At 60.1% G+C, this 27,578-nt stretch overlaps 3 protein-coding genes across 4 annotated transcripts; all 3 read left to right on the forward strand.

Annotated features, from left to right (window-relative positions):
- The first annotated feature begins 959 nt into the window (after nucleotides 1–959).
- Nucleotides 960–4,149, forward strand: LAMTOR2 (late endosomal/lysosomal adaptor, MAPK and MTOR activator 2). 2 transcript variants are annotated; one of them, XM_059832277.1, is made up of 4 exons: nucleotides 960–1,032; nucleotides 3,326–3,488; nucleotides 3,615–3,704; nucleotides 3,994–4,149. In XM_059832277.1, the coding sequence occupies exons 1-4, from the start codon at nucleotides 965–967 to the stop codon at nucleotides 4,048–4,050; spliced, it is 378 nt and encodes a 125-aa protein (XP_059688260.1). In that variant the 5' UTR covers nucleotides 960–964; the 3' UTR covers nucleotides 4,051–4,149. The 2 variants fall into 2 exon arrangements, with proteins under 2 accessions (XP_059688260.1, XP_059688261.1); XM_059832278.1 differs by lacking the exon at nucleotides 3,615–3,704.
- An 851-nt stretch (nucleotides 4,150–5,000) lies between these two features.
- Nucleotides 5,001–7,797, forward strand: RAB25 (RAB25, member RAS oncogene family). Its single transcript, XM_059832276.1, has 5 exons — nucleotides 5,001–5,040; nucleotides 6,119–6,314; nucleotides 6,447–6,640; nucleotides 6,802–6,882; nucleotides 7,667–7,797. Exons 1-5 carry the CDS (start codon nucleotides 5,001–5,003, stop codon nucleotides 7,795–7,797), a joined length of 642 nt encoding a protein of 213 aa, XP_059688259.1.
- Nucleotides 7,798–10,019: 2,222 nt separating this feature from the next.
- On the forward strand, nucleotides 10,020–14,926 carry LOC104254923 (ras-related protein Rab-11A-like). The gene is made up of 5 exons (XM_059832100.1): nucleotides 10,020–10,059; nucleotides 13,915–14,110; nucleotides 14,186–14,379; nucleotides 14,466–14,546; nucleotides 14,787–14,926. The coding sequence occupies exons 1-5, from the start codon at nucleotides 10,020–10,022 to the stop codon at nucleotides 14,924–14,926; spliced, it is 651 nt and encodes a 216-aa protein (XP_059688083.1).
- Nucleotides 14,927–27,578: the final 12,652 nt, after the last annotated feature.

Below are 27,578 nucleotides of genomic sequence, written 5' to 3' on the forward strand. Positions count from 1 at the left end.
TAACTGGACCCATCCTGCACCCCCTTATTAACTGGATCCATCCTGCACCCCCTTATTAACGGGGTCCATCCTGCACCCCCTCGTTAACTGGATCCGTCCTGCACCCCCTTATTAACTGGATCCATCCTGCACCCCCTCATTAACTGGATCCATCCTGCACCGCCTTATTAACTGGATCCATCCTGCACCCCCTTATTAACTGCACCCGTCCTGCACCCCCTTATTAACTGCACCCATCCTGCACCCCCTCATTAGCGGATCCATCCTGCACCCCCTCATTAGCTGGATCCGTCCTGCACCCCCTTATTAACTGGACCCTTCCTGCACCCCCTCATTAGCTGGACCCGTCCTGCACCCCCTTATTAACTGGATCTGTCCTGCACCCCCTTATTAACTGGACCCATCCTGCACCCCCTCATTAGCTGGACCCGTCCTGCACCCCCTCGTTAACTGGATCTGTCCTGCACCCCCCCATCAGCCGATCCATCCTGCACCCCCTTATTAACAGGCTCCACCCTGCACCCCCCATTAATGTGAGGGGAAACTGGGGACCCCCCCGCCCACTCCCCCCGCCCCCCCCCCTTTCCTAACTGGGTCCGTTTCTGCCGGGCCCCCCCGTGGGGCCGCCCCCCGCCCGGGGGTCCCCCCCCCCATCCCCGCCGGGGCTGAGTCAGGCCCTCCAGCACGGAGCCCGCCGCCGGCGGGGGGGGGGGGAGGGGCAGAGTTTGGGGGTGTCCGGCCCGTCCCCGCACCCCCCGCTTCGGGCTTCCCCCCGCCCCGGCCCCCTCCACGGCCGGAGCCCGCCGCACCCCGGGTGCTGGGCCCCGCCCGGCGGCGGCAGGCCGTCCCGGGGAGCGGGACTACGAGTCCCGGCGTGCTCCGGGCTGAGCGCGGCCCCGCCACGGGCGCCGCCCGCTCCGGCCCTCCCCGCCATCGCCGGGCGAGCAGCGGGGCGGCGGCGGCCATGCTGCGGCCCAAAGCCCTGACGCAGGTGCTGAGCCAGGCCAACACCGGCGGGGTCCAGAGCACCCTGTGAGTAGGGCCCCCCCGCTGCGGGGTGCAGTGCGGTGGGGAAGTGAAGGGTGTCCCCACCCCGGGGGGAGAGGGGCCCTGCAAGGGGCGTGCAGGGTGCTGGGCCGTGCGCCGTGCAGGGTGCTGGGTGCTGGGCTACGCGCGGTGCCGGGGCCCTGCACGGTGCACAGTGCATGGTGCTGGGGCTGTGCGCAGTGCACGATGCACGGTGCTGGGCTACATGCGGTGCTGGGGCTGTGCGCAGTGCATGATGCATGGTGCTGGGCTACACGCAGTGCTGGGGCCATGCACGGTGCACAGTACACAGTACACAGTGCACGGTGCTGGGCTACATGCGGTGCTGGGGCCCTGCACGGTGCACAGTACACGGTGCATGGTGCTGGGCTACATGCGGTGCTGGGGCCCTGCACGGTGCACAGTACATGGTGCCGGGGCTGTGTGCAGTGCACGATGCACGGTGCTGGGCTACATGCGGTGCCGGGGCCGTACACGGTGCACAGTACACGGTGCTGGGTGCTGGGCTACACGCAGTGCCGGGGCCATGCACGGTGCCGGGGCGTGCACGGTGCACAGTACACAGTACATGGTGCTGGGGCTGTGTGCAGTGCATGATGCACGGTGCTGGGCTACATGCGGAGTTGGGGCCCTGCACGGTGCACAGTACATGGTGCTGCGGCTGTGCGCAGTGCACGATGCATGGTGCTGGGCTACACGCAGTGCTGGGGCCATGCACGGTGCACAGTACACGGTGCATGGTGCTGGGCTACATGCGGTGCTGGGGCTGTGCACGGTGCACAGTGCATGGTGCTGGGGCTGTGCGCAGTGCACGATGCACGGTGCTGGCCTACATGCGGTGCTGGGGCTGTGCGCAGTGCATGATGCATGGTGCTGGGCTACACGCAGTGCTGGGGCCATGCACGGTGCACAGTACACAGTACATGGTGCACGGTGCTGGGCTACATGCGGTGCTGGGGCCCTGCACGGTGCACAGTACATGGTGCCGGGGCTGTGCGCAGTGCACGATGCACGGTGCTGGGCTACATGCAGTGCTGAGGCCGTGCATGGTGCACAGTACATGGTGCATGGTGCTGGGGCTGTGCGCAGTGCAGGGTGCTGGGCTACATGTGGTGCTGGGGCTGTGCATGGTGCACAGTACATGGTGCTGGGGCTGTGCGCAGTGCACGATGCACGGTGCTGGGCTACATGCGGTGCTGGGGCTGTGCACGGTGCACAGTGCATGGTGCTGGGGCTGTGCGCAGTGCATGATGCACGGTGCTGGCCTACATGCGGTGCTGGGGCTGTGCACGGTGCACAGTGCATGGTGCTGGGGCTGTGCGCAGTGCATGATGCACGGTGCTGGCCTACATGCGGTGCTGGGGCTGTGCACGGTGCACAGTACATGGTGCTGGGGCTGTGCGCAGTGCAGGGTCCACAGTGCTGGGCTACATGCGGTGCCGGGGCCGTGCACGGTGCACAGTACACGGTGCTGGGTGCTGGGCTACGCGCGGTGCCGGGGCCCTGCACGGTGCACAGTACATGGTGCTGGGGCTGTGCGCAGTGCACGATGCACGGTGCTGGCCTACATGCGGTGCTGGGGCCCTGCATGGTGCACAGTACATGGTGCTGGGCTACACGCAGTGCTGGGGCCGTGCACGGTGCACAGTACACGGTGCATGGTGCTGGGCTACATGCGGTGCTGGGGCTGTGCACAGTGCATGGTGCTGGGGCTGTGCGCAGTGCACGGTGCATGGTGCTGGCCTACATGCGGTGCCGGGGCCCTGCACGGCGCACAGTACATGGTGCTGGGGCTGTGCGCAGTGCACGATGCACGGTGCTGGGCTACATGCGGTGCTGGGGCTGTGCATGGTGCACAGTGCCAGGATCATGCACAGTGCCAGGGCCATGCACAGTGCACAGTACGTGGTGCATGGTGCCAGGGCCGTTCATGGTGCCGAGGCTGTGCACAGTGCCAGGGACATGCACGGTGCCGGGACATGCACGGTGCACAGTACGTGGTGCATGGTGCCGGGGCCGTGCACGGTGCTTGCCCGCCAGGCTCGTGCCCTGTCCGCAGCAGGTCCTGCTGCTGCAACAAGCCACCGCAGACCCACGCCGCCCTGGGCCACCCCAGAGCTTCCTGGCTTTGAAGCCCCCCACCCCCTGCCAAAATCCCCTGCAAACCTGGGGTGTCCTGGGCGGGGGGCGGTTTGCTCTGCCCCCGGGCACTGCGGAGGGGTCTGATGCCCCACCGGGTTTCGAGGCACCAATTCGCCCCCCCACACCTCATTTCCAGGCTCCTGAACAACGAGGGGTCCTTGCTCGCCTACTCGGGCTACGGGGACACTGATGCCAGGGTCACCGCAGCCATCGCCAGCAACATCTGGGTGGCCTATGACAAGAACGGGCACCAGGCGTTCAACGAGGACAACCTCAAATTCATCCTCATGGACTGCATGGTACGTGGGGCTGGGGGCTGCCCTCCCCTCCCTGGAGACCCAGGCACTGCCCTGGGGGTCCCCCGGGACCCTGCCGCGGTCCCTGCCAAGCCGGGGGTGCAACGGGTGCTGTTTCTCCCTGGGCAGGAGGGGCGAGTGGCCATCACGCGGGTGGCAAACCTGCTGCTCTGCATGTATGCCAAGGAGACAGTTGGATTTGGGATGCTGAAGGCCAAGGTAACGCTGGTGGGGAGGGGGCCGGGGGGCCGCAGGGCTGCGTCCCCGCTGTGGGGTGGGAAAGAGCTGTTGAGGAGGATGAGGGTGGGAGTGGTGGGGGAAGCTGCCGTGCCTGGGACGCCTCTTTCCTCCTTGCAGAGGCTCCTCTGTTCCCCGTGCCAGCCCAGGCGCCTCACCACACCTTTTTAAGGCTCTAAAATGAAATATAAATTAAAATTAGCGCGCAGGAGGTGCGCGCACAGGTTGCAAAATCCGCCTCGGCACCACTCACGCCGCTCTCCGCTCGCAGGCGCAGGCGCTGGTCCAGTACCTGGAGGAACCGCTCACGCAGGTGGCCGCATCCTGAGCACGGGAGCGCAGGGGCTCGGAGGTGCCGCCGTGCAAAGGCCGTTTGCTTCGACGTCGTCACTGGTGTGGGTGGGGGGGTCAGGGGCCCCATGGGCATCCCGGAGCTTGGTGCTGCTTCGGTGTGGCCCTTAAAAATTAGGTGGGGGGAGCAAAAAACGGGGGGTTGGAATAAAAGTGTGTCTGATGGTTGTGTCCTTTTCTGTCTCTTGGGAAGAAAAGAAGGAGCTGGGGGGGTGACGCACGCCCGGCCGGGCTGGGGGTGCCCCCGGCAGTGCTTTGGGGCTGCCGGTGGCTCCGCGATGGGCCGTCGCCCGGGGAAAAGACAGGACAGGGGCTGCGAGGGGCTCGTTACATGGGGAGCGGGTACAACAGAGCCGAGCCCCCCTGCACCCCTGCCCGGCTGCATTGGGGTAGCGGGGGGCGGCGGGGGCTCCTTCCCTTCCCCAGTTTCCCCGGCTTTCACACGATGGCAGCAGAGGCGAGGAAACGTGTTCACGCCTGGTTGGAGCCGGACTGAGCTGGGGGCTCCGCTTCTGCCCCGGCTGCCCCAGCCTGCCCCGCGCTGCAGCCTGCACTGGCCTCAGCAGCCAGGATCAGGCCCCGGCTCCTCCTCCAACCGCCCTGTGACGGTCCCAGGGGTGACACTACCTGCCCAACCTGCGCTGCGACACCCAGTCCCACCCCTTGAGTCAACCAGCTGCGCCGCACGGCCAACCCGGCTGGCCTTGCCGTCGCTCCCCTGGACCCCGCTCGCTTCCCCGGACCCCGCTCGCTCCCCCGGACCGTGCTCGCTCCCCGCCAGAGAGGAAACTTTGCCCCCTCCATCTCCTCCCTCGGCGCCTCTCGGAGCCCGGCGCGCCCTGCACCGTCTGCTCGAGGCTTTGCAGCGGGAAGGAGGAAACCAAAGCGGCGGCGGCCCCGGCGAGGGCGGGTGGCAGCTGGGGCGACATGGGCAGCGGCGAGGAGGATTATAACTTTGTCTTCAAGGGTGAGTCGTGGGCTGCGTGCCAACCCCCCTCGCCAAAAGGGATGGAGCGGGAGGCCAGGGGCTGCGGGGAGGGAATTGGGGTGCCTCCCCTCCAAGGCTGCCGTGTCCTGAACTGGGAAGTTCCTGACCATCCCTGCAGCTCTGACATGCGCCGGGAGCTGCGAAGGGTCAGGGGATCGGGGAGCAGGTACCGGCCTCTGCCGCGTCCCCGGCTGACGGCAGCGAGGTCAGGGCTGGCAAACGGCACCAGGGTCCGTGGAGGCACGGGGACACCCATGCCCACCCCAAAGCTGCATGTGTGGGACGCAGGGCGAATTGGTAGGGGCTGAGATGGCTGCGAAACATAAATACTGTGCAAACCCATTAACACCCGAGAGCGGCGGGCATTTAAAAGTCATTCTCTGCGGTGACCTGGGTGGTGGCACACGCAGAGGACGCAGGGGGCAAACCTGCGCTGGAGAAGCAGAGGCACAGCCTGATGCCCCCCGGCTTGAGCTCTGCAGGCACGGGACCCCGGCATCCTGCGTCGCTGCCGGGCGCTACCAGCCGGACCCCGCCAGACCTCAGTGCTCCCCTTGGGCAAGCGGAGATGGACAGGCTCCGGTGTACCGCCAGTCCTGGGTGCCCACCGCGGCGGGGTGACCCGGGGCTTGCCAGCGTCCTCGCCCTGCTCCTGCTGCCCAAAGCCTGGTAGCCGTGACCCCCCTGAACTGGGGCCACACCAGCAGACGGGGAGCGTGGCTGGGCTCAGCCGAGGTGGCTCGGCCGCGCTCGAGGGGCTGAGAGCTCATGACGCAGGGAGGGGACCCCGTTTGCTGAAGGAGTGACCGCGCCGGCGATTATACCCACGCGCCTGCCCAGCCTCCGTGCCCAGCTCTGGGGTCATCAGGCAGCGGCGGATGCCCGTGCACCCTGTGCCGGCAGCTGGGGCGGTCCGGCTGCCACAGTGCCAAGGCAACGAGCTGCTGGCTGGTCTGGCTCAGGTCGGAAAGGGTTATTTGAATTACTGTGAAGTGTCTTGGAGCAGCCCTCTCCCCTCCTCGACAGCTCCAGTGGGATTTCTCCCTTCCTTCCGCAGTCGTTCTGATCGGGGAGTCCGGGGTGGGCAAAACCAACCTGCTCTCCCGCTTCACCCGCAACGAGTTCAACCACGACAGCCGCACCACCATCGGTGTGGAGTTCTCCACCCGCACCATCCTGGTGGGAGACGCCGTGGTGAAGGCTCAGATCTGGGACACGGCCGGGCTGGAGCGGTACCGCGCCATCACCTCTGCGTAAGGATGGGATGCCCAAAATCGGGGCTCCCCCTGGTACCTGGGTGATGATGCCCTCGTAGTCGAGCCCCACGGGTGAGGATGCTGTGGGGGGTGTCCGGAGCATGGGGTGATGGTGCGGTTCTCCCGTAGGTATTACCGGGGGGCTGTGGGTGCCCTGGTTGTCTTTGACATCACCAAGCACCAGACGTACGATGTGGTGGACCGCTGGCTGAAGGAGCTGTATGACCACGCCGAGGCCAGCATCGTCGTCATGCTGGTGGGGAACAAGACTGACCTCGCGCAGGCTCGGGAGGTTCCCATGGAGGAGGCGAAAATGTTTGCAGGTACGGGCTGGCACCCTGCCATGGGGCTGGGGGCTTGGGAACAGCCCTGGTAGCACGGACCCGCACCAATGCGGGCACCCGAACATCTCTAAAGGGGCTCCAAAATGGAGCTGTGCCCTCGCTGGGGTCTGCATCGTCTCAGGGGACTCCTCTCATTGCAGACAACAACGGGCTGCTGTTTGTCGAGACCTCAGCGCTGGATTCCACCAACGTCGAGCAGGCGTTCGAGACCATCCTGAAGGGTACATGCACCGGCGCCGTGGTGCAGCAGGGTTCTGGGGACCGGGGCATCGCGGGGTCCTTACCGGGGACGCAGGGCTGGGCAGAAGATGTGCAGCGCGTCTCTCCTCTGCCCTGCTCCACGTGAGCTCTTCGGGGCTGGTTTCGGTGTTGTCTTTCTGGCTGGTTTGGTTTCCAGCCTTTTGTGCTGGGCGTTTCGCTCTCCGCACCCCATGGCTTTGTTCTCACGGCCCCCGGGCGTCCCCAAAGCCCCGGGGGCTCCTTCTCCCCCTGTAATCCCCAGTCCCCCTTCCTGTTGTCCTGGGCTCCTGACTCAATGTCTCCAGCACCCTGCTGAACCGGCCGTGGGGTGCTGAGGGGACGGGGATGGAGAGGGGTGATGCTCGGCCAGGAGCACCTCTCCAGGAACGGCAGCCAGCAGCATCGGGGCAGGAGCGCAGCGAGGTGTGCCATGCTGTGCCGTGCCGTGCCGTGCCAAGCCAGCCTGGCCCGGCGAGCTGCCAGCCCCGGCACGGGGTAAAGCACTAATCACAGGTTGGGCAAGAGGAAATTGCTTAAGCGCAGGGTGTTCCCCAGGCACCACAGGGATGCAACTTGGGGGAGCTGCTCCCTTGTCACCCCTCAACTCATCCCCTCCGCTGCATAAAGGGGAAGGAGAGCCACCGACGTGCCAAGCAGTGGGCCAGAGGGCCAGCAACGGGAGCTGCCGGCTCGAAGCTGTCCCTGCTTCCCCGGGGGGCCCTTGGCTGACACACAGACCCCCCCCCAGCACCTCTTGTTTTGCAGAGATCTTCCACAAAGTGCAGAAGCAGAAGCAGAGGAGCAGCCAAACCAACACGGTGTCGCTTGCCAGCGAGAGCCCGGAGAGCACGGCCCCGGCGCAGACGGAGAAGCGCCCATGCTGTGTCGCCCTCTGAGCCGGCCGGGCACCCCGGGAAGCCCCCCGGGGACCCCCACCGCCCCGGGACATGCCAGTGGTGTAGAGCTGGGTCTGCCTCTGCGCAGACTCGTCTGGCCACCGGCACAGGCTGGTGTCACCCAGCCTGCGGTGCCACCCCTGTCCTGGTGTGGTGGGGACCAGCAATCCGGACAGTGGCCAAATTCTGCCATAAACGGTGGGAAGCACCAGTGCCGGGAGCTCTGCTCTGTCTGCTTCATTTTTGCCGGGCCCTGATTAGCATCACCACCGTCACGCACAGACCTCCCAGCCCCTCCGGACCCGCGGTGCAGAGGACTGATACATCCCCGAGGCACCGCTGGGGAAGGAGCCAGATGGTTCTGGCCGGGATCGTGCCAGCGATGGGCGCCGTTCCGATTGCGTCCGGCCCCCGGGTTGCTCCCGTGGGGCCACCCTGTGCCACGCGCTGGGGATGTGGCTGTCCCCGCAGGTCTCCGTCCTCACCGGGGACTGCTCTGGGGTCATCCCAAGCCCTAAGGAGTCAAGTGGCAGTGCTCAGTCCTTGGCACACCTCTGTCCCCATCCCAGACATGGGACAAGTGTGACGGCAGGACCTAGCGAAGGTCCCTCCTGTCTGCGTGGCGGGACGGGGCTTGGTGCAGAGCCCGGTGCCAAGGGGCCCGGGAGCAGCTCCGTGTCCAGCAAAACGGTGACGCAATCATTAAAGGACTTGCGAAACGCAGGTTTGCTGAGCTGGAATTCCTGCATGTTTGTGGTCCCATCCCCTGCTCCCCACCTCCATGACATACCGGAGGTTGTGGCCACCCAAGCAGCCCAGCCCGATGCCATGGTCCTCCTGTGCCCCCTCCCAGACCAATGCCATAGTCCCCCTGCGCCTTGTCCCAGCCCGATGCCATGGTCCCTCTGCACCCCCTCCCAGCCTGATGCCATCGTGTCGTCCGTCCCCCCGCCCCAGCCCGATGATGCCACGGTCCCCTTGTGCCCCCTCCCAGACTAATGCCATGGTCCCCCCGTGCCCTGTCCCAACCCGATGCCATGGTCAACCCGTGTCCCCTCCCAGCCCGATGCCATGGTCACCCCGTGTCCCCTCCCAGCCCGATGCCATGATCCCCCTGCACCCCATCTCAGCCCAATGCCGTGGTCACCCTGTGCCCCCTCCCAGCCCGATGCCATGGTCCCCCTGTGCCCCCTCCCAGACCAATGCCATAGTCCCCCTGCGCCTTGTCCCAGCCCGATGCCATGGTCCCTCTGCGCCCCCTCCCAGCCTGATGCCATCGTCCCCCCACACCCCCCCCCAGCCCGATGATGCCACGGTCCCCCTGTGCCCCCTCCCAGCCCGATGCTATGGTCCCCCTGTGCCCCCTCCCAGACCAATGCCATAGTCCCCCTGCGCCTTGTCCCAGCCCGATGCCATGGTCCCTCTGCGCCCCCTCCCAGCCTGATGCCATCGTCCCCCCACACCCCCCCCCAGCCCGATGATGCCACGGTCCCCCTGTGCCCCGCCCCAGCCCGATGCCACGGTCCCCCTGTGCCCCGCCCCAGCCCAATGCCATGGTCCCCCTGCACCCCCTCCCAGCCCAATGCCATGGTCCCCCTGCGCCCCGTCCCTACACAGCCTTTCCCAGTCCACGTCCCCACACCCTTGATGGCTTATGGGGGATGGCTGGCAGTTTATCAGTCCAAACCGGGACTTGGCCTGTGCCAGTTACCCAAAACCCCTCGGAAATGGGAGAATTGCTGCTGGATTCTCCGCATCTTCCTCTAGCTCCAGGCATTCCCTTTCCCTTTGCGCCGTGCACGGCGTGTCAGCCCAGCGTGGCCCTTTGGTGTCCGTGGTTCTTGCGTGGAGAGCGTGGCCGTGACTCTCCCCATCGGTGGCACACGTGCACGCGGTGGTGGCCTTTCCCTGCCGCCGTGCAGCGCTTCGCATGAGGACACCCCGACGCGATGCGCCCCACAGCCCTCGGGAAAGCACGGCGGTGCTGAGCGGGGAGCGGAGCCCTCGCCCGTGGGAGCACCCACATACCTGCCCCCCCACACCCTTACCTGGCCCAGGTGAGCACACCTGGGCGGTGACGGGCAGCCCCGGCCGCCAATCTGTGCGGAGGAGGAAGGGCTGTGGCCACCAATGGGTGCGCAGGGGACAGCCCCTGCCAGGGCTGGATAAGGCCCGGAAATCCCAGTTAGCCCAGTGGAAGTGGGGCAGTGGTGCTGGGCAAGATGCGGGGCAAGGATGACGAGTACGACTACCTCTTCAAAGGTGGGTCTCCCACCCTGCCGGTGCTGCTCTGGCCATGCCTGCAATGAGCTGTGCTCGGTCTCAGCCTGCTGCAGGTGGTGCTATCTCCACGCAGCACCCTCGGGATGGAGCTGGAAGCCGGGACTTTGGCTTGTACTGGGATATAACATGCAGTTCCCAGTGCTGGGGACTGGTGGGGGGCTTATTGGGGTGCTCCCCTGTGCTGGATGGAGGGGTGGTGGGTATTGGTGGTGCTGGGGCCTCAGGGAGGAGGTTGAAACGCTGCCGTGGTCTGAGGGTTTGCAGAAAGCTGGTCTGTGGCTGTTTGTGGCCCTAGTGCTAATTAAAGCAGCTCGTTACTGCTGCAGGAGGAGTCTGGAGCCCTCACCTGGGTGCAGCACCCAGGGGAGGGGTGGCCGTGCCCGTGGCAGGGTGCTGGTCCCTGGGGGCAGCCCAAGGAGGCAGGGGCGATGGGGAAAGCTGGTCCTTGTGGCACTGCGGGTGCTGTGCCAGCCCCTGAGCCCCTCTGAGCGGGTTTGGGTGCTCTCCTCTGCGTGGCTGGGGTGGGAGGAGCAGTTCTGGGGGCTGAGTGAGCAATCCCGAGAGGAAAAGCCGTGCTGCTCCCGGCTGCAGTTGAGGGAAAGGAGCCAGGGCTCTGGGGTTGTCCTTCCCGGCACTGGTCATGGCGTGACCTCTCTGGTGTGCCGGGGGGACGGCGCTGGGCCCTTGGAGGCCCAACCTTGGTTTTCCTGGCTGCAGGAGCCCAGCACCCCTGCGGAGCATCCCCATCCCAGCCGCCATCCCCTCCGCATGCCGGGTATCCCTGCCCTTAGCAGCTCTCCCCTCACACCGGCCGCCGTGCCGTGGCTGGAGCGGGTGCTGGGGGAAGGCAGGGGACAGCTTGGCAACGTCACAACCTCCCGAGCAATAAAAGCCGGGAGTGAGATCACCCGGCGGCCGGCCGTGAGTCAGCCTCCCCGTGCAGCCCAGCCCGAAAGGCCCCGAGTAATTCCAGCCACCGACACGACGGTAGCCTCCGGCTCCTCGCACGCCTCCCCTGGCCCCTGCCCAGGAAAATCCTTCTCTCTGGAGTTATTCTGGGACCTGGCAAGGGGGAAACTCTGATGCAGCCGGAGCTGGGTCACACCTCGGAGCGAGGCGCCTGGGCAGGAGCTCCTCCGGCCGGTGTGTCCTTTGCTTCTCGCCCAGCGTTGTGCCAGCAGCGCGGCTCTGAGGTGGCCCCGGCGTGTCACCCTCCTGTGGTGCCTGTCCGTTCCCTGTGATCCTACAGGAGCCAGGGCTGAGAGCAGCTCGGCACTGGGCTCTGCATTCCCTTCCTCGGTCTCGTGGTGATCTCTGGAGTCCTTAAAAAAATAAGAAAACTCCGTTTTGAATGCAAGGTCTGCTCATCCCTCCTGAAGTAGGAGCAAAGTCCAAGGGAGACACAATGTTTAGGGGCACGGAGCTGGACCAGCGCTCTCCGGGGTTAGACGGCTCCATCGAGACCAGCTTCTCCCCCTGAGAAATGGGAGATGGTCACCGCTCGAAGCAGCGTTATCCTGATTTCCCCTGAGATGGGAGCATCAGCTGCCTTCTGCTGTTGCAAAGCACGATGCAAATTCCAGCTCTGCTCATGGGAAGGCCCTCGATGCTGCTGGAGGGACTCGGGATAGATGAGGAACGGCGCTGGGCATGGCTGCTCCTTGGACACTTCCTCAGGGCCCCTGCGCGGAGCTCCAGGTTGTTTCCATCCTCACCTCTGGGGTGGGACGTGATGCGTAGAGGATGTTTCACCGGTGCTCGCAGGATACGTGCTCTCTGCTTTAACCAGCTCATGCTGCGTGTTCGGAGGCAGCAAGGACTGAGTGTGTCAAATGCTTTTGTGCGCGGGGTGCAGGAGGCTGCTCGGGTCCCTCTCGCCCTTCAAGCTCAGGGGGATGGGGCTGAGCACGCACCCCCTCTGCATCGAGGCGCCCTGGAGACCGCTGCCCCATCCAACCCTCTCCCTGCACCCCTGGCACGGTGCAAAGCCCGCAGAAGCGCGAGGAGCGTGCCGTAGCCATGGGGGTCTGTGCAAGGTCAGCGTGTGCCCGGCACGGGCTGGCTCTGCTCCTTCCTCCCTCCCCCAGCCTGCTTTCCGAAGGCTTTCCCATACCAATACTTTTTTTTGCTGGCTGCAGGGGTGACGCAGCACGGCACGCTCGTGCCTCAGTTTCCCCTGGCTGTACGCGGTGCTGTCTCCTGGCAGTCAGGGCTCTGGCAGGCATCGGCTGCACTGCCCGCCTGTCCCCGGGGCCATGGGGGTGCTTGGGGCCGGAGGCAGCAGGAGCACGGCACCGCTGGGATAGGGGATGCGGCGGTTGAGCCAGGGGAAGTGGCAACTTCCCGTTGATTAAACACCAAGCCCAGATCAAAGCGGCGAGGCTCCGTAAGCGTTAACGAACCTGGCTCCTCACCGGCCTGAATTTTTCTACCGGTTTATCCAGGGTAGCCCAGACTGTCATCATCCTCCTGAGCCTCCACGTAGCGCGCAGTGGCTTTCAGCGCTGCATGGAGGAGCCACCCTTCCCTCCGTTGCCGGCTGCCCTGGCACGGTGACTGCCAGCGAGGCTCCGGTGCTTTCCAGCTGCCCTCGGAGATCACAGGGAGCTGCTCCACATGCTGTCGGGCTTCGCGGAGCAATGCTGTTTGCAAGCTGTCCTGCAACAAGGGTTTTGGTGAGGGGGTGGCTATGTCGTTGGAGGCTTTGCATCGCAGCCCATGCAAGGGAGCCGAGTCCCTGTGAGCTGGAGTTGATGGGGAAGGGATTATCCAGGACACGGAGCAACATCCTTGGAGGATGGTGGCTGCTGAGCCTTGAATGAGTGTAGGTGTGTCTTGCTGCAAAAGCCAGGCAAATCCTGCAGCGGCTTTGCAGCCCTGGTGATGGGTGCAGCGGTGTGGCATACCCCGTGGTCCCTTGCCGGTGTTGCTGCTCCGGCGTTCTCCCCAGCGTGGTCACCGGATGGTTGTGATCTCGTCCCTGCTGTTGTCTAATCCTGATGGGGAGAAGTCTCCTCTGAGCTTGGTCCCACATGGGTGGTCGGAGTGAAGCGGGATGTGTTTGAGTGCACCTGGAGAATGAACAGAATCGGCAGGGGGGGAATAAAAAAAAAAAAAAATAAAAATCAAAACCTGTTGAGTCATAAACTCAACAAACTTGATAGGGGAGCTGTATGATAAAGCCTCCCCGGAGCCTGTTGCACCGGGTTTTACAGGAACCGGCCAGATCTGGGACAGGCAGAAAATGCACTTAACTAACCCACACCCAGGGACTTCCCGGTTCACAGGCTCGACCAGCAGCAGCCGAGGAGGAGGATGATGATGATGCTTCCTTTCAGACCAGGTCTTTAAGTCCTCTTGTTTGCCCTCAGGGTTGGAGCTTGGGCTGGGAATAGGAGACCCGGTTCTGCTCGGCCTCTCTGGCGTGGCTGTCTCCGCACGGGTCCTGGCTCCGGTTTTCTGCCCATTTTGTGTACGTAGGTGCATACGGCACCTTCCCATTCCTGTTGCTGGGAAGGAAACCCCTGGCAACTTCCAGGCGATGGCAGGAATTTTCTTGAGGGGTATTTACAGGTAGCTGCGGTGCCACCGGGACGAGTCGGGGCTGCTGGTCCTGCTCCCCGAGTGCAGCTTCGCAGTCGCAGCCCCCTCAACCCATCGGCTTCTCCCTGGATGAAATGGAAGTGGGGTCTGGGGTGGGGGCAGACGGGGAGGACCCCCATCCCTGCCAGGCTGGGCTGTGGGGTTTGCTGGGATGGTCGGCATTGTGGGATGCATATGCCTTTGCTGGGTGTCCTGGGGGGGGGGGCTGACACTGTGCTTGTGCCCCCCCAGTTGTGCTCATCGGGGACTCTGGGGTGGGGAAGAGCAACCTGCTCTCGCGCTTCACCCGCAATGAGTTCAACCTGGAGAGCAAGAGCACCATCGGGGTGGAGTTTGCCACGAGGAGCATCCAGGTGGACAACAAGACTGTGAAGGCTCAGATCTGGGACACGGCCGGGCAGGAGCGGTACCGGGCCATCACCTCAGCGTGAGTTTCCTTGCTCCCCACCCGCGTCCCTCACCCGGGGCCCTGCTCTGACCTTGTCCCCTCGCTGTCTCCCAGGTATTACCGGGGAGCGGTGGGAGCTCTGCTCGTCTACGACATCGCCAAGTACCTGACGTACGAGAACGCTGAGCGCTGGCTGAAGGAGCTGCAGGACCACGCTGACGCCAACATCGTCATCATGCTGGTGGGCAACAAGAGCGACCTGCGGCACCTGCGGGCCGTGCCCACCGACGAGGCCAGGAGCTTCGCAGGTATCTCCCTCCTCCTGCCCTCTCCCGTCCCACCCCAGGGTGGCCGTAGGTCATGGCACCCGCCTGAGCTCGCCCTGTCCTTGCAGAGAAGAACGGGCTGTCCTTCCTCGAGACGTCTGCTCTGGACTCCACCAACGTGGAGACGGCTTTCCACAACATCCTCTCGGGTAAGGGGCAGCCAGGAAAGTGTGGGGGGGGGTTTGCTGAGTTGGTTTTGAACACAGCGTCCTCCCAGGACCCTACTGGGGACCCTGGCTGTCCGTTCTGGGGTGGGATCCTGCTCCCCTGGACAGGGAGATGTGGGCATTTGCACCCCTTGAGCAGTGTGTTTTGGGAGGGGGCAGGCCCCCCACTGAAATACATACTTAAAGAAATTATTTTTCCTTCTCTTTTCTCTCTGCTGGCAGAGATCTACCGCATCGTGTCGCAGAGGCAGATCACCGGGCAGCCGGAGTCGGAATTCGGCCCCACCACGACCATTGAGCCCATCCGGGTGCTGCCCACGCAGCAGGAGGGCAGGCAGGCACCCTGCTGCCAGAACATCTGAGCCCCCTGGGGTGCCCCCACCCTGACACCCCCCCACCACCACCACTCAGCACATGGTGGCATCGTGTTTCTCACCTCTGCTCGCTGCAGCCCCTCGGAACAGGGTGGGCCGGTGGCTGCTTCCACACGGCTGTTCTTGTGTGCACCATCATGCTGCCTGTGTGCTGCTCTCCCTGTGTTTATGTAGGACCTACACAAATGGGGGGGGAAAAAGCATCAGCGTCTCTCCCCATGGTTCGGGACATGCAATCCCCTCGTGTCCCTGCCTCTTCTAGCCCTGAAGGCACAGTCACCGGGTGACTCAGGGTGGCACTGAACAAGCCCGAACATTGTGACTCCCTTGCCACATTTCTGCGGCACCCCTGGGTGCAGCCCTTCGGGGTGGGGTGGGGAGGGGACCACGGGGTGCACCCTTCTCTCGCCTGGTGAAGCGAGCAGCGATGGAGCCGGTTGCACCCAGCCCTGCCCCGTCAATACCGAGGGCTGGGTGTGCCTCTGGGGCAGCTGTGGGACACCCAGTTGTGGGGTGCGGGAGGTGACTCCCTACTCAGGCTTGGAAGCACCCTCTTTTTCACGCTGTGAGCCCCTCGAGGTGTGCCTGCGGCACCCCCCCTGCAAAGGGAAAAGCTGCACCTCTTCCGCTGCTGCCCTACCCCGGGGGGACTGGAGCAGGGATGTGGGGGGCACGTCCTTTGGGGGAGCCCCGAGGAGGGGACGAGGGGGTCCCAGGGCTTTGGTGGGGTGAGGGCAGGGATGGGGTGCTGTGGGTGGGCACCTGCTCCCTCCACGCGCATCCCTGTGGGGTGGCCCGTGCGCCACCCCCCCCCCCCCCCTCTGGGCTGCGAGGAGCCTCCGGCGTGACGTGAACCCGCTCCACTCGAGGGTTTTGCCACCCGTGGGTGGGGGCTGGTGACAGCGTGGCCCAGTCTGGGGACATGGCTGCCACTAGATGGAGTGTCTGCTGCGCCTACGGGGTGACAGTGGCCCCGTTCCCCTGCCTGGGGGGGGACATGGCCCCAGGTGCTGGCACAGACCGGGCTGAGCCCAGTGCCACTGTCGGGGGTGATTGGCAGGTGTCAATCAAGAGGAGTGCAGGCACTGCGCTGGCCTTCCTGGGAGAGCCTGTCCCTTCCCATTAACCCCAGCGCTGGGAGCGTGCCCCCGTCGCAGCATGGGGTTTGGGGGGGTCTCTGTCTCTCCACGGCTGCCACCGGTCACCCCATCTCCCTTGGCTGTGCCGGCAGGATCCGTGCCAGGGCCTTGCCTTGGGGTGCGACTGAGCGATGAAACGGGAATTTGGGCAAAATCCTCAAATAAAATTACTGCCGGAGGCTCTTTCTCTCTCTGCCAGGGTCCGTCCTTGAGGCCAGGGGCTGTGCCAGCTCCGGCCCCCCGCCTCTGCCCGCTTGGGCGCTGGGCAGCATCCCCAGGCCACGAAGGGCGTGAGAGGTGAGGAGGAGGAAGGGCAGGGAGGAAGGTGTGACCGTAGCCTGGGCAAGGGGGTGTCTTGCTGGAGGGGAGAGCTTGAAATTCAGGCTCAGAGGTGCAGGTTGGATCCTGCTGCCATGGCACAGGGGGAGCATGGAGGTGCCGGAGCCGGGGCACAGAATTGGCTGCGCCGTGTGGGTGCCAGCCCCGTTTGGGTTGAGGTTGCCCCTTTTTTCCCCAAGTGACAGCGCAGCCATCCCAGCCGGGGCAGCATGGCTCGAGCCATCCCAGTGCAGCATGTCCCTGCACCACGGCACTGCTCTGTCCCAGAGGTAACCTCAGCCCTGAGCTGGCCAAACCCACCCTTGGCCGCATCCTGCTTGCGTCTGACCGTGCTGGAGGCTGTCCCCAGGTGAGCGATGGTTATTACCCCACCCGGCCGGACTCTGCCCCGTGCCCACGCCAGCTGGGAGAGTCACGGCTATATGCAGACCAGCCGGAGAGCTGCCAAGTGCCACCCCCTCCCGCACCACCATCTGCCCACACCGAAACGCCGTGCCAAGAGGTGATGTCAGCCCCGCCGGCGGGAAAGGTGGGTGCGCGGGGGAAGGATGCTGCCCCCGGCTCCGCAAAGGGACAGGGGTTGAGCCAAGCGTCCCTCGGGGCTCGCCGCCATCAGACGTGCCATCCAGCCAGGCACTGGCACGGACACACGGGATGATGAGCTCATTTAGGCTCACGGAGACACTTTCAGGCTCGGCAGCTCAGTTTTGTTGCAGTTTTTCCAGCTTTTATACGATTTCTGCTGGAACGAAGCAGCGGGAAGGATGGAACAAGGCATGGGTTCGCACACGGGGCTCACGGACGTGGGACCTTGCTGCCATCGCCTCTGGGAACAGCAGCCGGTGCAGGGGAGCCGACAGTCTTGCAAATGAAACTCCTTCGCTCTAACCAAGCCCGAGAAGCGTTGCTAACGGCGCGAGACTCGGTGGGAGACCCGTGAGGGGTGGCAGAAGGCGGTTACGGCCCCACCGCCCCTGGAGCTCAGCCCGGCCGGGGGCCTCGTTCCCAACCGCCACTCCTGGACCCCCCCCCAAAGCATGAACAGACAGAAACCAAGAGCAGACACCGAGTTTCTTAAGTAATAATACTTTAATAAAATTAAGTTCTTAATGTAATTTAGCACATTTAATACATTAACCCTTTCCCTTCTTTGTTTTCTACAAGTTGTGCAACATCATTATTTTAATTTTTTATTTTATTTTAATTTTTTTCCTTCTCCCCTTATACTATACGCCTCAAAACTCAGACAACGAGCCTAACTCTACTTCTATGTTCGGTTATATCTCTCTCTCAGGCCTTTATTTTTGCGTAACGCCGGAGAGATGAAAATACCTGGATGGAACATGTGATCGGTTTCCAATAGTAACAATCCCGACTACAGGTTTCCTATGACGTTAAAAGAAAAGAGAGAGAAAAAAAAAAAAAGCAAACACAACATAATAGGGAATGGACTTTAAATGGAAGGGCCACACAGTCAGGACGGCCAGGCGAACACCGGGCACCTCTGTGGCTGGCTGGCTCAGCGCGAGGTTGGTAGTACCGTGGAGTAGGACCGTGTGATAGCACCCGGATCCGGGGGGAAAGCGGATACACACAAACTTGTACAGCGTTTTTGAGCGAGGGTGAGAGAAAGCTAACGTGGTCCTGGTCAAGCAAAAGCCATGAAGGGCTGGCGGAGGGCTGCGCTCCCCTGGAAGCCACTGCTGCCGCGCGGGTACCGCCGGGATTCGGCTGCTGATGGTCCCCGGTGGCTTGGGTTTCGTTTTAGCTCACGTCTTACATGGGAAATCCCACCGGAGCTGCTTTGCCAGAGTCCCAACGGCAGCAAGCTGGAGCCTGGAGCTCTTTGATACTGGGACAGAGCCGGAGGAAATCCTCTGCAGCCCCAAAGGCTCCCGACCGTGCAGCTGGATGCCCGGGGGCTGCTCTGGGCATCCCTGGGGATTTCCCTGGCTTGCCTGGGACTGGGATTAGAGTCGGCTCCGCACGGCAGCGGGAACGCGGGAACGGGCTCTGCAGTGGCCGTGGCTCGAACAGACCAGCTAGTTTGGGATTCGTCAGCGCTCATGCCCGCTGCCATTCATGTTTGCTTAACACTGCTTTTAACCCAGGAGCAAATCCTCAATTGCAAAACAGGATCTGACCCCTGATTTTTTTTTTTCCCCTTTTTTTACGATTATCTTGAACAGAATTCATAAGGAAAAAGGAAAAAAAAAAGTGCTGATCGTTTCACAGATGAGCAAAGCAGCCTGCGACCGTGTCTCTCCATCCCACCTCCTGGGATGAAGACATCCGCGGCCATGAAGCACCGCTCTGTCTCGCCACTCCATTTCTCTGCAAGTTGTTTCAAAAGCATCATCGCAAGACCAGAAAACACATTCTGCCATCAGCTGCCTGGCAAACTGGTGCCACTGTCGGAGGGTGACTTCATTTTTTTTATTTCCTGCACAGACACCAGTGGACCAACTCCAGATTTTACATTAGTGTCACTTTACCGGGGGTGACTTTCAATTTGCTCCATTAGCAGCCCTGAAGCGATGCTGGAGTGGATCCAGCGGTAACGCCGCAGCCTGCCAGGGCTGAAGCGACTTCAGATTCCAGTCGAGTAACCCCATTGAAACGGGAGAGTTACACGGGAGTAAAGGCAGGAGCTGCCCGACCTCCACCGTCTCCAGCCGCCACGGCACCGGCAAAACCGAAGTCAGCCCAGCGCAATTACGGCTGAATTTTCCACCGGGTCAACTGACAGCAGAATGTGACTTCGAGTTTCTACAGTATGTGAAAACCCACAATAAAATACAGAGATGGCTCCCTAACATCCTAGAAAGGTTTTTGGAAGAACCAGCCCATCCTGGCTCCGCTCCTGCCGGTGCTGACACCGAGGAAACCTTGCTGCCGGCTCGGCAGAGGCAGGATGGGACCCCACTATCAGTATACAAGTTACTATAAAGTGCATCCACTCTCCAGTCCAGGGCATCACTGTACAATGTCAATCACTGACTCTTCTTCAAGTATCAAAACCAAAAAATGAGGTAAAACAAAAATGAAAGAGCAAACAGGCCGCCTCGCCGCCCCTGCAGGGAAGGACCAGGCGCTTGATTCCACCAAGCACGAACCCCTCCGAAAGCGCGGGAGACATCGTGCCCTGCTTTCCGAAACCACCCCGGCGTGCCGGGGAGGGTCCCGTGGAGTGATCGCTGATTCACAGTGCTATACGCAGAAACCGAATGAGAACTGTCTTCGCTTCCTGTCCTAACCTATTGCATGGCTTTGCTGAATGAATGCTGGTAAGCGGCTGCCTCGTCCCACCCCAGAAGCAGGCGCGCCATCCACGGGCAAGGGAGCGAGGGGCAGCCGCTGCGTTTCTCGAAGGCTTTGGGATCCTTGCGGATGCTCCTGAACTGCAGGACATCCCTGGGCTCGCTACGGCTGAGCCATGACACAGAGGATAGGAGCAAAAGCTAAACCCAGAGGTAACCACCTTTCAAGAGTGTTTTCTTTGCAACACTCTGCTTCTCTAATAATAACGGACTTGACGCTAGGTCATTTATTTTCGAGTTACATCGTGTAAACGGTGATTTTGGTGCAGCAAAAAGCAGTCACCAACGCTCCGGAGAAAAGTGCTGGCCTGGATCTGAAACGTAAGGACCGGGGTTTAACCAGCTGGCCGGGTGCGCGGGGCGCATCCTGCCCCACCGCCGGTGCCAGGGCTGCGCTCCCCTGCCCCGAACGGCCCCAAAGCGCATCTGCCATCAGCAGAAGAGCTCCCCTCCTCGCGAACGGACCCGCCGTCCAGCCTTTGCACCTGAACGCTGCTCCGCCAGCTCGGCGAGCCGTTCACTCCCGCTCTCGGCACTACAAGGACTCAGGGCGTCCGGCCACATGCAGAGCCCGATGCGCGGCACCGGCCGAGAACAGCCTCCAGCCTCGTCCCTCGCTTTCGCAGCCGAAAACCAGGCGCTCGCCACCAATGTCACCCTCCCGAGAGCAAGACGGCGTGGGGCTGGGGAGGCGAAGCTGCGGGCTCAGGGATGCCGGGGCCCGGCACGGCCGCGGGAAGGACCTCCCGGGTCAGCAGAGCCTTTTGCAAACAATTCACCCGCAGCTCCGGCGCTTGAACCCGATGATTTGAGGCTGAGCAACAGCTCCCTTAAGGGAGCATCCGGCAGAGAAAGAAAACCACCCAACAAGCCAAATCCGGCACCCTGAAAGATGCCAGTTGCTAAACAAGCGAGCTCATCCCAAGGCGCACATCGTCTCCCTGGTGCGAGGCTTCCTCACCGGGTCGAGAGAGAACCAAAAAAAAGAAAAAAAAAACCCAAAAAAAAAGGGAACAAAGCAACCCTAATGTCCTGTGTCTACTGCCCGGCTCCGAGGGCAGAAAGCCTAATTCACGGCCCCGCAGCGGACGTGCCAGAGGAGCCCCGTGCCTTGGCACCAGCACCTCGCTGCCTTCGAGCTCTGTCCGTCACGTTACAGAGGGGAGTTCATCCAATTTTCCTTTCCTTCGCCTTCCCACCCAGGAACGGTCCCACCCGCCCATCACGGGGACCTTCCGACACCTTCGGTGCTCGGAGACGTTCGAAAAGCAAGAACAGCACAAGAAAAGTAACGGCAACTTTTAACATTTCCTTTTCTGAAATTTCATGTTCCAAGCCCGAGGCTGGAGGTCAGAATAAGGCAAAAATAATGGCCTAAAACCTTCTTATTTTGTTCAGTGACTAGCCAAATCTTTATATTTTTATTAAAAAAGCAACATAAAAACCCAAACGTATCTTTTTAAAAAAATACATTATTATTAGATCCCTTTATTTTTTTTTTTTCCCCTCTATAAAAATAACTTCAGGACTTTGTTTGACAGAAGGTACCAGTCGGTGGTCTGTTATTCTGTTAGGCTTTCGTTCGTTTATTTGTTAGCTGCAGAAAAATAGTACCAAAAAAAGATGGAATTTCTGGGGAAGTTAAAAATGATAGCTGATCTTGTTTACAAGTTTATTTTACATTCTGCTCTGTCTGGGATCACTTGGATCTACTATAGATTAAACAATATGGATAGCATCTACTATTTGAACTAGTTAATTTTATTTTAATCTTTACTCTAGGATTATATGAAATAAATTTGAATGTTTATTATTATTAACTTTTTTTTAATACCCATCAACTCAAACCTCTTTTTTTTCTTCTCCTTTTTGGTTAAAAACAAACAAACAAACAAAAATCTTATTTTAAAATGCTTCTTTGAAAGGCAACAGAGCAGAAACGTCCCCCATCTTCCTGCTGCTTTGGGAAGGGGAGCGGGACAAGGGCCAGCTTCGTGCTGGAGGTGCGGGACCCCCCGCGCTCCCCGGCCCACGGGGAGGTCGAGGCTGCTCAGCCCGGGCACAAAGCAGCTCCTTGGGCCGGGATCCTGCGAAACGCTCAGGGCTGTGGCTGAAGCTAAGCGCATGCTTAAGTGCTTTCCTGGATTAAAGCACGGGCTCTGCAAGCTCAGAGCCTCACCGGCTAAAAAGGGGGCACGCCACTCGCTCCAGGCTGTCCTTACATCAGTCGTCTTGCACGAGACGTGCCCACGCTGGCTTGGGGGGGAGCAGAGAGCGTAACATTTACCTATCTAGGATGGATCAAAGCTCTGTACAAGCTGTCTCATCCCCTGGCTGCTCCGAGCACCGGGTACAAGCCCAAAGCCGCTGCAGCAGAGCACCGGTCCTGCACAAACCCGTAGGTCCAAAAGGACGAGGGTGGATGTTTGCGAGATCAGGCTTGGCCTGAACGCTGGGACAAAATACTCCTGTCCTCGCAGCCCGCTCAGCTGCAGAAAGAAATGGAGCCAAAGCCTAAAGGGAGGCAACGGGCGGCAACCACCGCCCTCGTTGGCAGAGCAGCCCTGCGAGCACGCTCCCGTCCCGGGGAGGTCCAAGCTGGCAGCGGCTGTCGGTCCCTCTCGGCACGGCTGCGGGAAAGACCGTAAATCCTCTCGCCTCCGACAAGAAATAGTTTTATACAGGGCTCTCTGAAACCCTGCTGCGAACCGAATCACTGGCAAAACTCTCCACCGGCTCCCTGGGACAGGGTAGGGCCCGTCGTAGTGCTGGTAGGAAAACGAGCAGGAGGAGGGTTGGCGAGGTGAGTAACGCAAGCTTCGCTTTCCGAGAGTGCCCGGCCTCCTGCCGAGCCCCTGCCCTTCCCAAAGAAACCCCAGCGAGAGCAAACCTCCATCACCCAGCGCCTGCCTGGGGCGGCGGGTCGGAGCCGGACCCCCGGCTCGGAGCCGGACCCGCGGGATGCGCTGAAGTGCTTTGCTGCAGCGGGACCGGGGCTCGCCGGGGGCCGGCGGTGGGGGCTGCTGCCGAAAGACCCCCCAGCCCCAGCCCGGAGGGCTTCGGCAGCCAGGCTCCGACCCCGCCAAGGCGCTTCAGCGCGCTCAGACCTCGACCCCTTGCAAAGGGATTTGCTAGACAGAGCAACCACAGGACGGGGGCTTCGAAACGACCGCACGGGCTTTGATTCATAGTGGTTTTTCTCTTCTACTTCTCTGGTTTTTAATCACCTTTTTTCTTTTTTTTTTTTTTTTAAATACATCCAACTGTGTTAATTTCTTATTTCTGGAAAGGGCTATCTGCACCATAACTATCACCTTTTACATACACACACGCACACACAAAAAAGGAAACATATATTAAAAACACTTTTTAAGCAATACTCTGGATACAAATGTATTTTTTAACCTACATATATTCTAAACCTTCTAAACTTTTAAGGATCACTTTATCATAAAATAAAATATCCTTTTTTCTTATAATAAATTACCTAATAAAAAGTATTTTTATTAGCCCAGTTCCTTGCTACATTTACATGTAATAAATGCATTTATTAAAATAGAATATTAAATTATAAAGAAATGTTCTAATTTTAAAATCTTAGTCTTTTTTTCCCTCCTCTCTCTCTCTTTAAAAAACACCAGTAAATGCATCAAAATAAACCCTTCAAATACCAAATAAACAGGTTGGAGCATTTTGATTTAAGAGGTTCACAATATTAACAGTCTGAGCCTTTGTATGTATGGAGATTATTTTTTTTTTAAGAAAGAAAGAAAAGAGAAAAAAATAATAGATATCCCTCCAGCTGAAAAATACTTTTGCAAATGGGAGCTAGGACAAGATATTTTTATAGTATCTCCTCATTAAATATAAATCCAATTTTGGTTCTTTTTTTTTCTTTTGTTATGTATTATAATACATACTATTCTCTATATAATTTATGTCGATGAGGATGACATCACAGCATGATATTACTTTATCCCTCCGTTTCCCTTTGTTATGTTTTGTCACCCTCTCCCCCGCATCGTCCCTTCTCCAGGAGTCCCCGTCCCCCCCCGCGGCAGCTTGCAAACACCGGCCGAAGACGCAGCAGGTTTTGGGGGACGTGGCAGAGCAGCGCAGGCATCACCCCGAAACTCCCCTGCTTAGCACCCCGCTGCCACCCGTCCGCTCCCTGGTCACATCTCCCCGGTCACATCTCCCCGCTGTGCCAGGACCGGGGAGCCCTGGCTCCCCCAGCCCTGATGCCGTCTCGGCTCTGCCCGGGAGGTCATGTCCACAAGGAAAGCTTGCAGGATGAGTCCCAAATTCAGCAAAGCACCGGAGCCCCCGCTCCTTGGTTTCAGCAAGCGCCGAGGTCGGCTGCGGTTTGGTAAAAGCACACGCGTAAATCCCAGTGGCGCGCTGAACCGGGGCGTCTGGCACCAAGTCAGTCCCATTTGCTAGGTCCGCTCCGTCCCCCCATGGGTCTGATCCTGCCTGGACCTGGAAGCCTCCTGCTACCAGCTCAGCACCTTCCAACACAGCTACGCTCCAAGCCCCCCGGGTTTTTGGGGACCTGCCCTCCATCCCACCACTGGCGCCTTCGGAGGCTGTGTTGCCTGCCTCGTGAAAGCGCCCCGACGCAGCTCAGCCCTGCAGCAGGATGAGTGCGCAGGGGAGACTGTCACCGGCATTCATCCGGGCACGGCAAATCACAGTCGGGTCCTCAGCCGGCTCCCTGCCCTGGCTCCTCCATCCCCACCGGCAGATAGAAACACTCGGGCACAACCCGCTCCCCAGCCTGGCCAGCAGCGCGGAGGGGAAACCGGCAGCGCCCATTTGCTTGGGGCCAACGCAAGGTCCCATCCTGCGAGCGTGGATGCTTTCCTTTACCGCTGCCAGGAGCCGGCCCGATTTTGGTGGGCCGCTCGCTAGCCGTAAAGTTAAGCCCCGGTGTGATCTGCAGGATTGGGGGTCTTGAGGACCAGGCTCCTCGCAAGGGTTTTGCTGCTCCTAAAGCAGAGGGAGAGCCAGGCGGCTTGGCGAGACCCGGCTTTGCGTGCCGGCTCCCGGCACCACGTGCCTCCCTTCTTCCCCTGGGTGCGGGTAGGGTGCCCCGTATCAATTTAGCTCCCCGAATGGGTTATCCCACCGAGTCCTGGGAGGGATGTTTAGGGCAGTTAAAGCTAGCGAGGTTTCGCCTAGCTGGTTTGCGCTGCTGCTCCTATTGCAAGGTCGGTCACCAAAGGCATCCCTGCAGGGCGGGAGGGAAGGGGGAAGCAGACCCGGCCCCGCTCGGACCTTGCTGCGGAGAAGGGCAGGGTGCGGGGAGGAGGGTTCTGTCTTTAGTTAACGTTATTGCTGGTGAATTAGACCAACAAGCCATTTTTTAGTCACCTATCAAGGAAGATACAAGTCAGAGCAAATAGTTAAGGTCATGGGCATTTTTCTTGTTTTTTGTTTTTATTTTTTTTTTTTAAGATTTTTATATATATACATATATTTAAAAAGAGAGAAAAAAAAAAAAAGTTACGCAAATTTGTTGTTTAAGCCCCGCAACCGGGCTCCCCTTGGATGCTAACAGGCAGGGCCCGGGACTGCCCCTCTCCGGGTGCCCCCGGCGGGACGGGGAGCGGCGGGGGCCGCAGCTCTCCCGCACTGCCCGAGCCCCCCGTGCAGCCCCACCTTGGGCCAGAGGTAGCTCTCGGTGCGTTTACAGCGCCTGTTTTTCTTTCTTCCAAAGTTGCTACATCAAAGTACGGAGTTGGTGAGGGTACGGGGGGAAAGCAGGGGAAAAGGAGAAATCAAAATAAAACAGGGGCCGAAATACTTCTATTCATTTTAAACTAGAACTGCTACATCAAGCTTTCTTTTAATATATATGTATATGTATATATATATGTATATATATATATATAAAGGTTATTGGAACTGAAGATTTTATTAAAGGCCAACTTGGAGACTTGAGGAGGAACCTCGTCTGCAGAGAGGGGCAGACGTGCCGCTGCCTGGACAGACGGACAGCCCCCCTCTGGTTCCGATCAGCAAGCATGGACGTTTGTTTGGGTCATTATTCCTTTTTTTTTTTTCCTTTTTTTTTTTAAAAAGAAAGGTTTTTTTTTTTTTCTCTAACATTTTTCAGCATGCAGGAGGCTTTTACATCGTTTTCGCTTGTTAAGGTAAGGGAGGAGATAAAAGGAGCAAAGGGCCCCCCTTACCTTCCCCCCTCCCCACTCCCTAGGGTCAGTGCTAGAATAGGTCCCCCCCACCCCAGGTCCCCAACACGGGTGTCGCCTTCCCCCCTCCCCGCTCCCACCCACCTCTTCACAACCTGGCATCAAATAAAGACATTGATCAAAAACTTGCTCACATTACCACGAACAGACTTCACTCAGCCAAGAACGACTAGTCAACTCAACTAACATATCGGCCCTGGGGGACTCGGCCAGGGAAGCATTTGCCGTTGCAGTTTCCAGCTAAATCCCCTCCATTCCCAACACGAACATTTCCGAACGCCCCTTCGAAGGGTGGTTGGATCCCCCCCCCCCGCCCCGCCCGCCCCCCAGCTCTTGCCCCAACCACTCTCTCGACATCAGCGGGAGAATTTTGCACAATGAACGGTTAAAATACAACCCTGGGGTGGGGGGACAGGACGGGACGGGACGGAGGAGGTGGTGCGCGTGGGGAGGGGAGAGGTTACTGCCGGAGAACAGAAATGTTCCCCCTCTCCCTTCCCCTTCTTTTACTGGGACCAAACCGAAGCCAGATTTTGAACGAGAACTGGGCCAGTTTTAGAAAGGACGTGGCCAGAGCTGGCCGGGGCTCTGAAGCCTTTGCCGAGGCCACGCTTCCATGGGGGGATGGCTTTCCCATCTGTGCCCTGGGACAGCACTGGGCCACAGAGGCTTTGGCAGATCGGCCGGAGCAGGGCTGGCCAGCACCCCCAGCCCTCCCTCGCCCCACGGCTCCCACCCAGCACCCACACCGGCGGGTCCAAAACGCGGCGCCTTCCCCCGGGAAGCGCTCACATCCCGACCCGGTCCCGGTGCAAACGGCTGTGCACACCACAGGGCCGGGAGAACCAAGCGGCCGGAGATTTCTTAAAGCTTTGGGGAGGAGGTGAGTACAAATTTGACCTGACAGTGTCCCTTTAGCACAGCATTTTTTTTTTTTTTCTTTTTCCAAAACATCTCAGCATCCACTACAGAGCCTAGGAATGACGTCCACCCCTCCATCTACCTCTTGTCCCTACGTAATATTTTACCGTTGATGCAAAATGGTGGAGGCACATCATTTCACGCCCCTCCACCCGATATCTGAGGATCGGAAGTGGATCTTTATCGACGCAGAGCACCGGAGCAGCCTGCCCCGAGAGTGGCAAGCTCAGCCTCTCCTCCGGTGACCGAGGATGGCTCGAGCAGACCATACCGGGCTGGAGGCAGCAACCGGGAGCAAGCAGCAGCAAACTGAGCAGAAGAGGGGATGTTCCCAGGAACATTATTACGATGAAAATAAAGTCTCCTGTAACTGAAGGGAAAAAAAAATCTCAGGCGATTTTTTTTTTTTTTTTTTTTCTGCTGTAGAACTGTCTCTGCCAAGTTGTGAAACTTGTTGGTTCAGTTCTAAATCAGGGTCCAGGATCTGTGAGCAGAAGTCGAGGGGTGGGAAACGGGGAAGCGGTGGTGGTGGGAGAAAAATTATATATATATAATTTTATATACACATATATATATATATAGGTGCTTGATGAGTTAAGTGCCCATATATATATATACACATATATTTATAGATAGGTATACCGGTACTTGATAGGTTAATCCAACACACATCTTTACCATCACAGCATTTTGGCATCCAGAGACT

The sequence above is a fragment of the Gavia stellata genome, chromosome 33 (assembly GCF_030936135.1).
Source record: "Gavia stellata isolate bGavSte3 chromosome 33, bGavSte3.hap2, whole genome shotgun sequence".
Lineage (NCBI taxonomy): Eukaryota > Metazoa > Chordata > Aves > Gaviiformes > Gaviidae > Gavia > Gavia stellata.

Coding starts and splice junctions, on each gene's coding strand:
- LAMTOR2 (XM_059832277.1), top strand. CDS start 965: ATGCTGCGGCCCAAAGCCCTGACGCAGGTGCTGAGCCAGGCCAACACC. Junction 3,489..3,614: donor TCATCCTCATGGACTGCATG/GTACGTGGGGCT, acceptor CTCCCTGGGCAG/GAGGGGCGAGTGGCCATCAC. Junction 3,705..3,993: donor TTGGGATGCTGAAGGCCAAG/GTAACGCTGGTG, acceptor CTCCGCTCGCAG/GCGCAGGCGCTGGTCCAGTA.
- RAB25 (XM_059832276.1), top strand. CDS start 5,001: ATGGGCAGCGGCGAGGAGGATTATAACTTTGTCTTCAAGG. Junction 6,641..6,801: donor GGAGGCGAAAATGTTTGCAG/GTACGGGCTGGC, acceptor CTCTCATTGCAG/ACAACAACGGGCTGCTGTTT. Junction 6,883..7,666: donor GTTCGAGACCATCCTGAAGG/GTACATGCACCG, acceptor CTTGTTTTGCAG/AGATCTTCCACAAAGTGCAG.
- LOC104254923 (XM_059832100.1), top strand. CDS start 10,020: ATGCGGGGCAAGGATGACGAGTACGACTACCTCTTCAAAG. Junction 10,060..13,914: donor GTACGACTACCTCTTCAAAG/GTGGGTCTCCCA, acceptor GTGCCCCCCCAG/TTGTGCTCATCGGGGACTCT. Junction 14,547..14,786: donor TTTCCACAACATCCTCTCGG/GTAAGGGGCAGC, acceptor CTCTGCTGGCAG/AGATCTACCGCATCGTGTCG.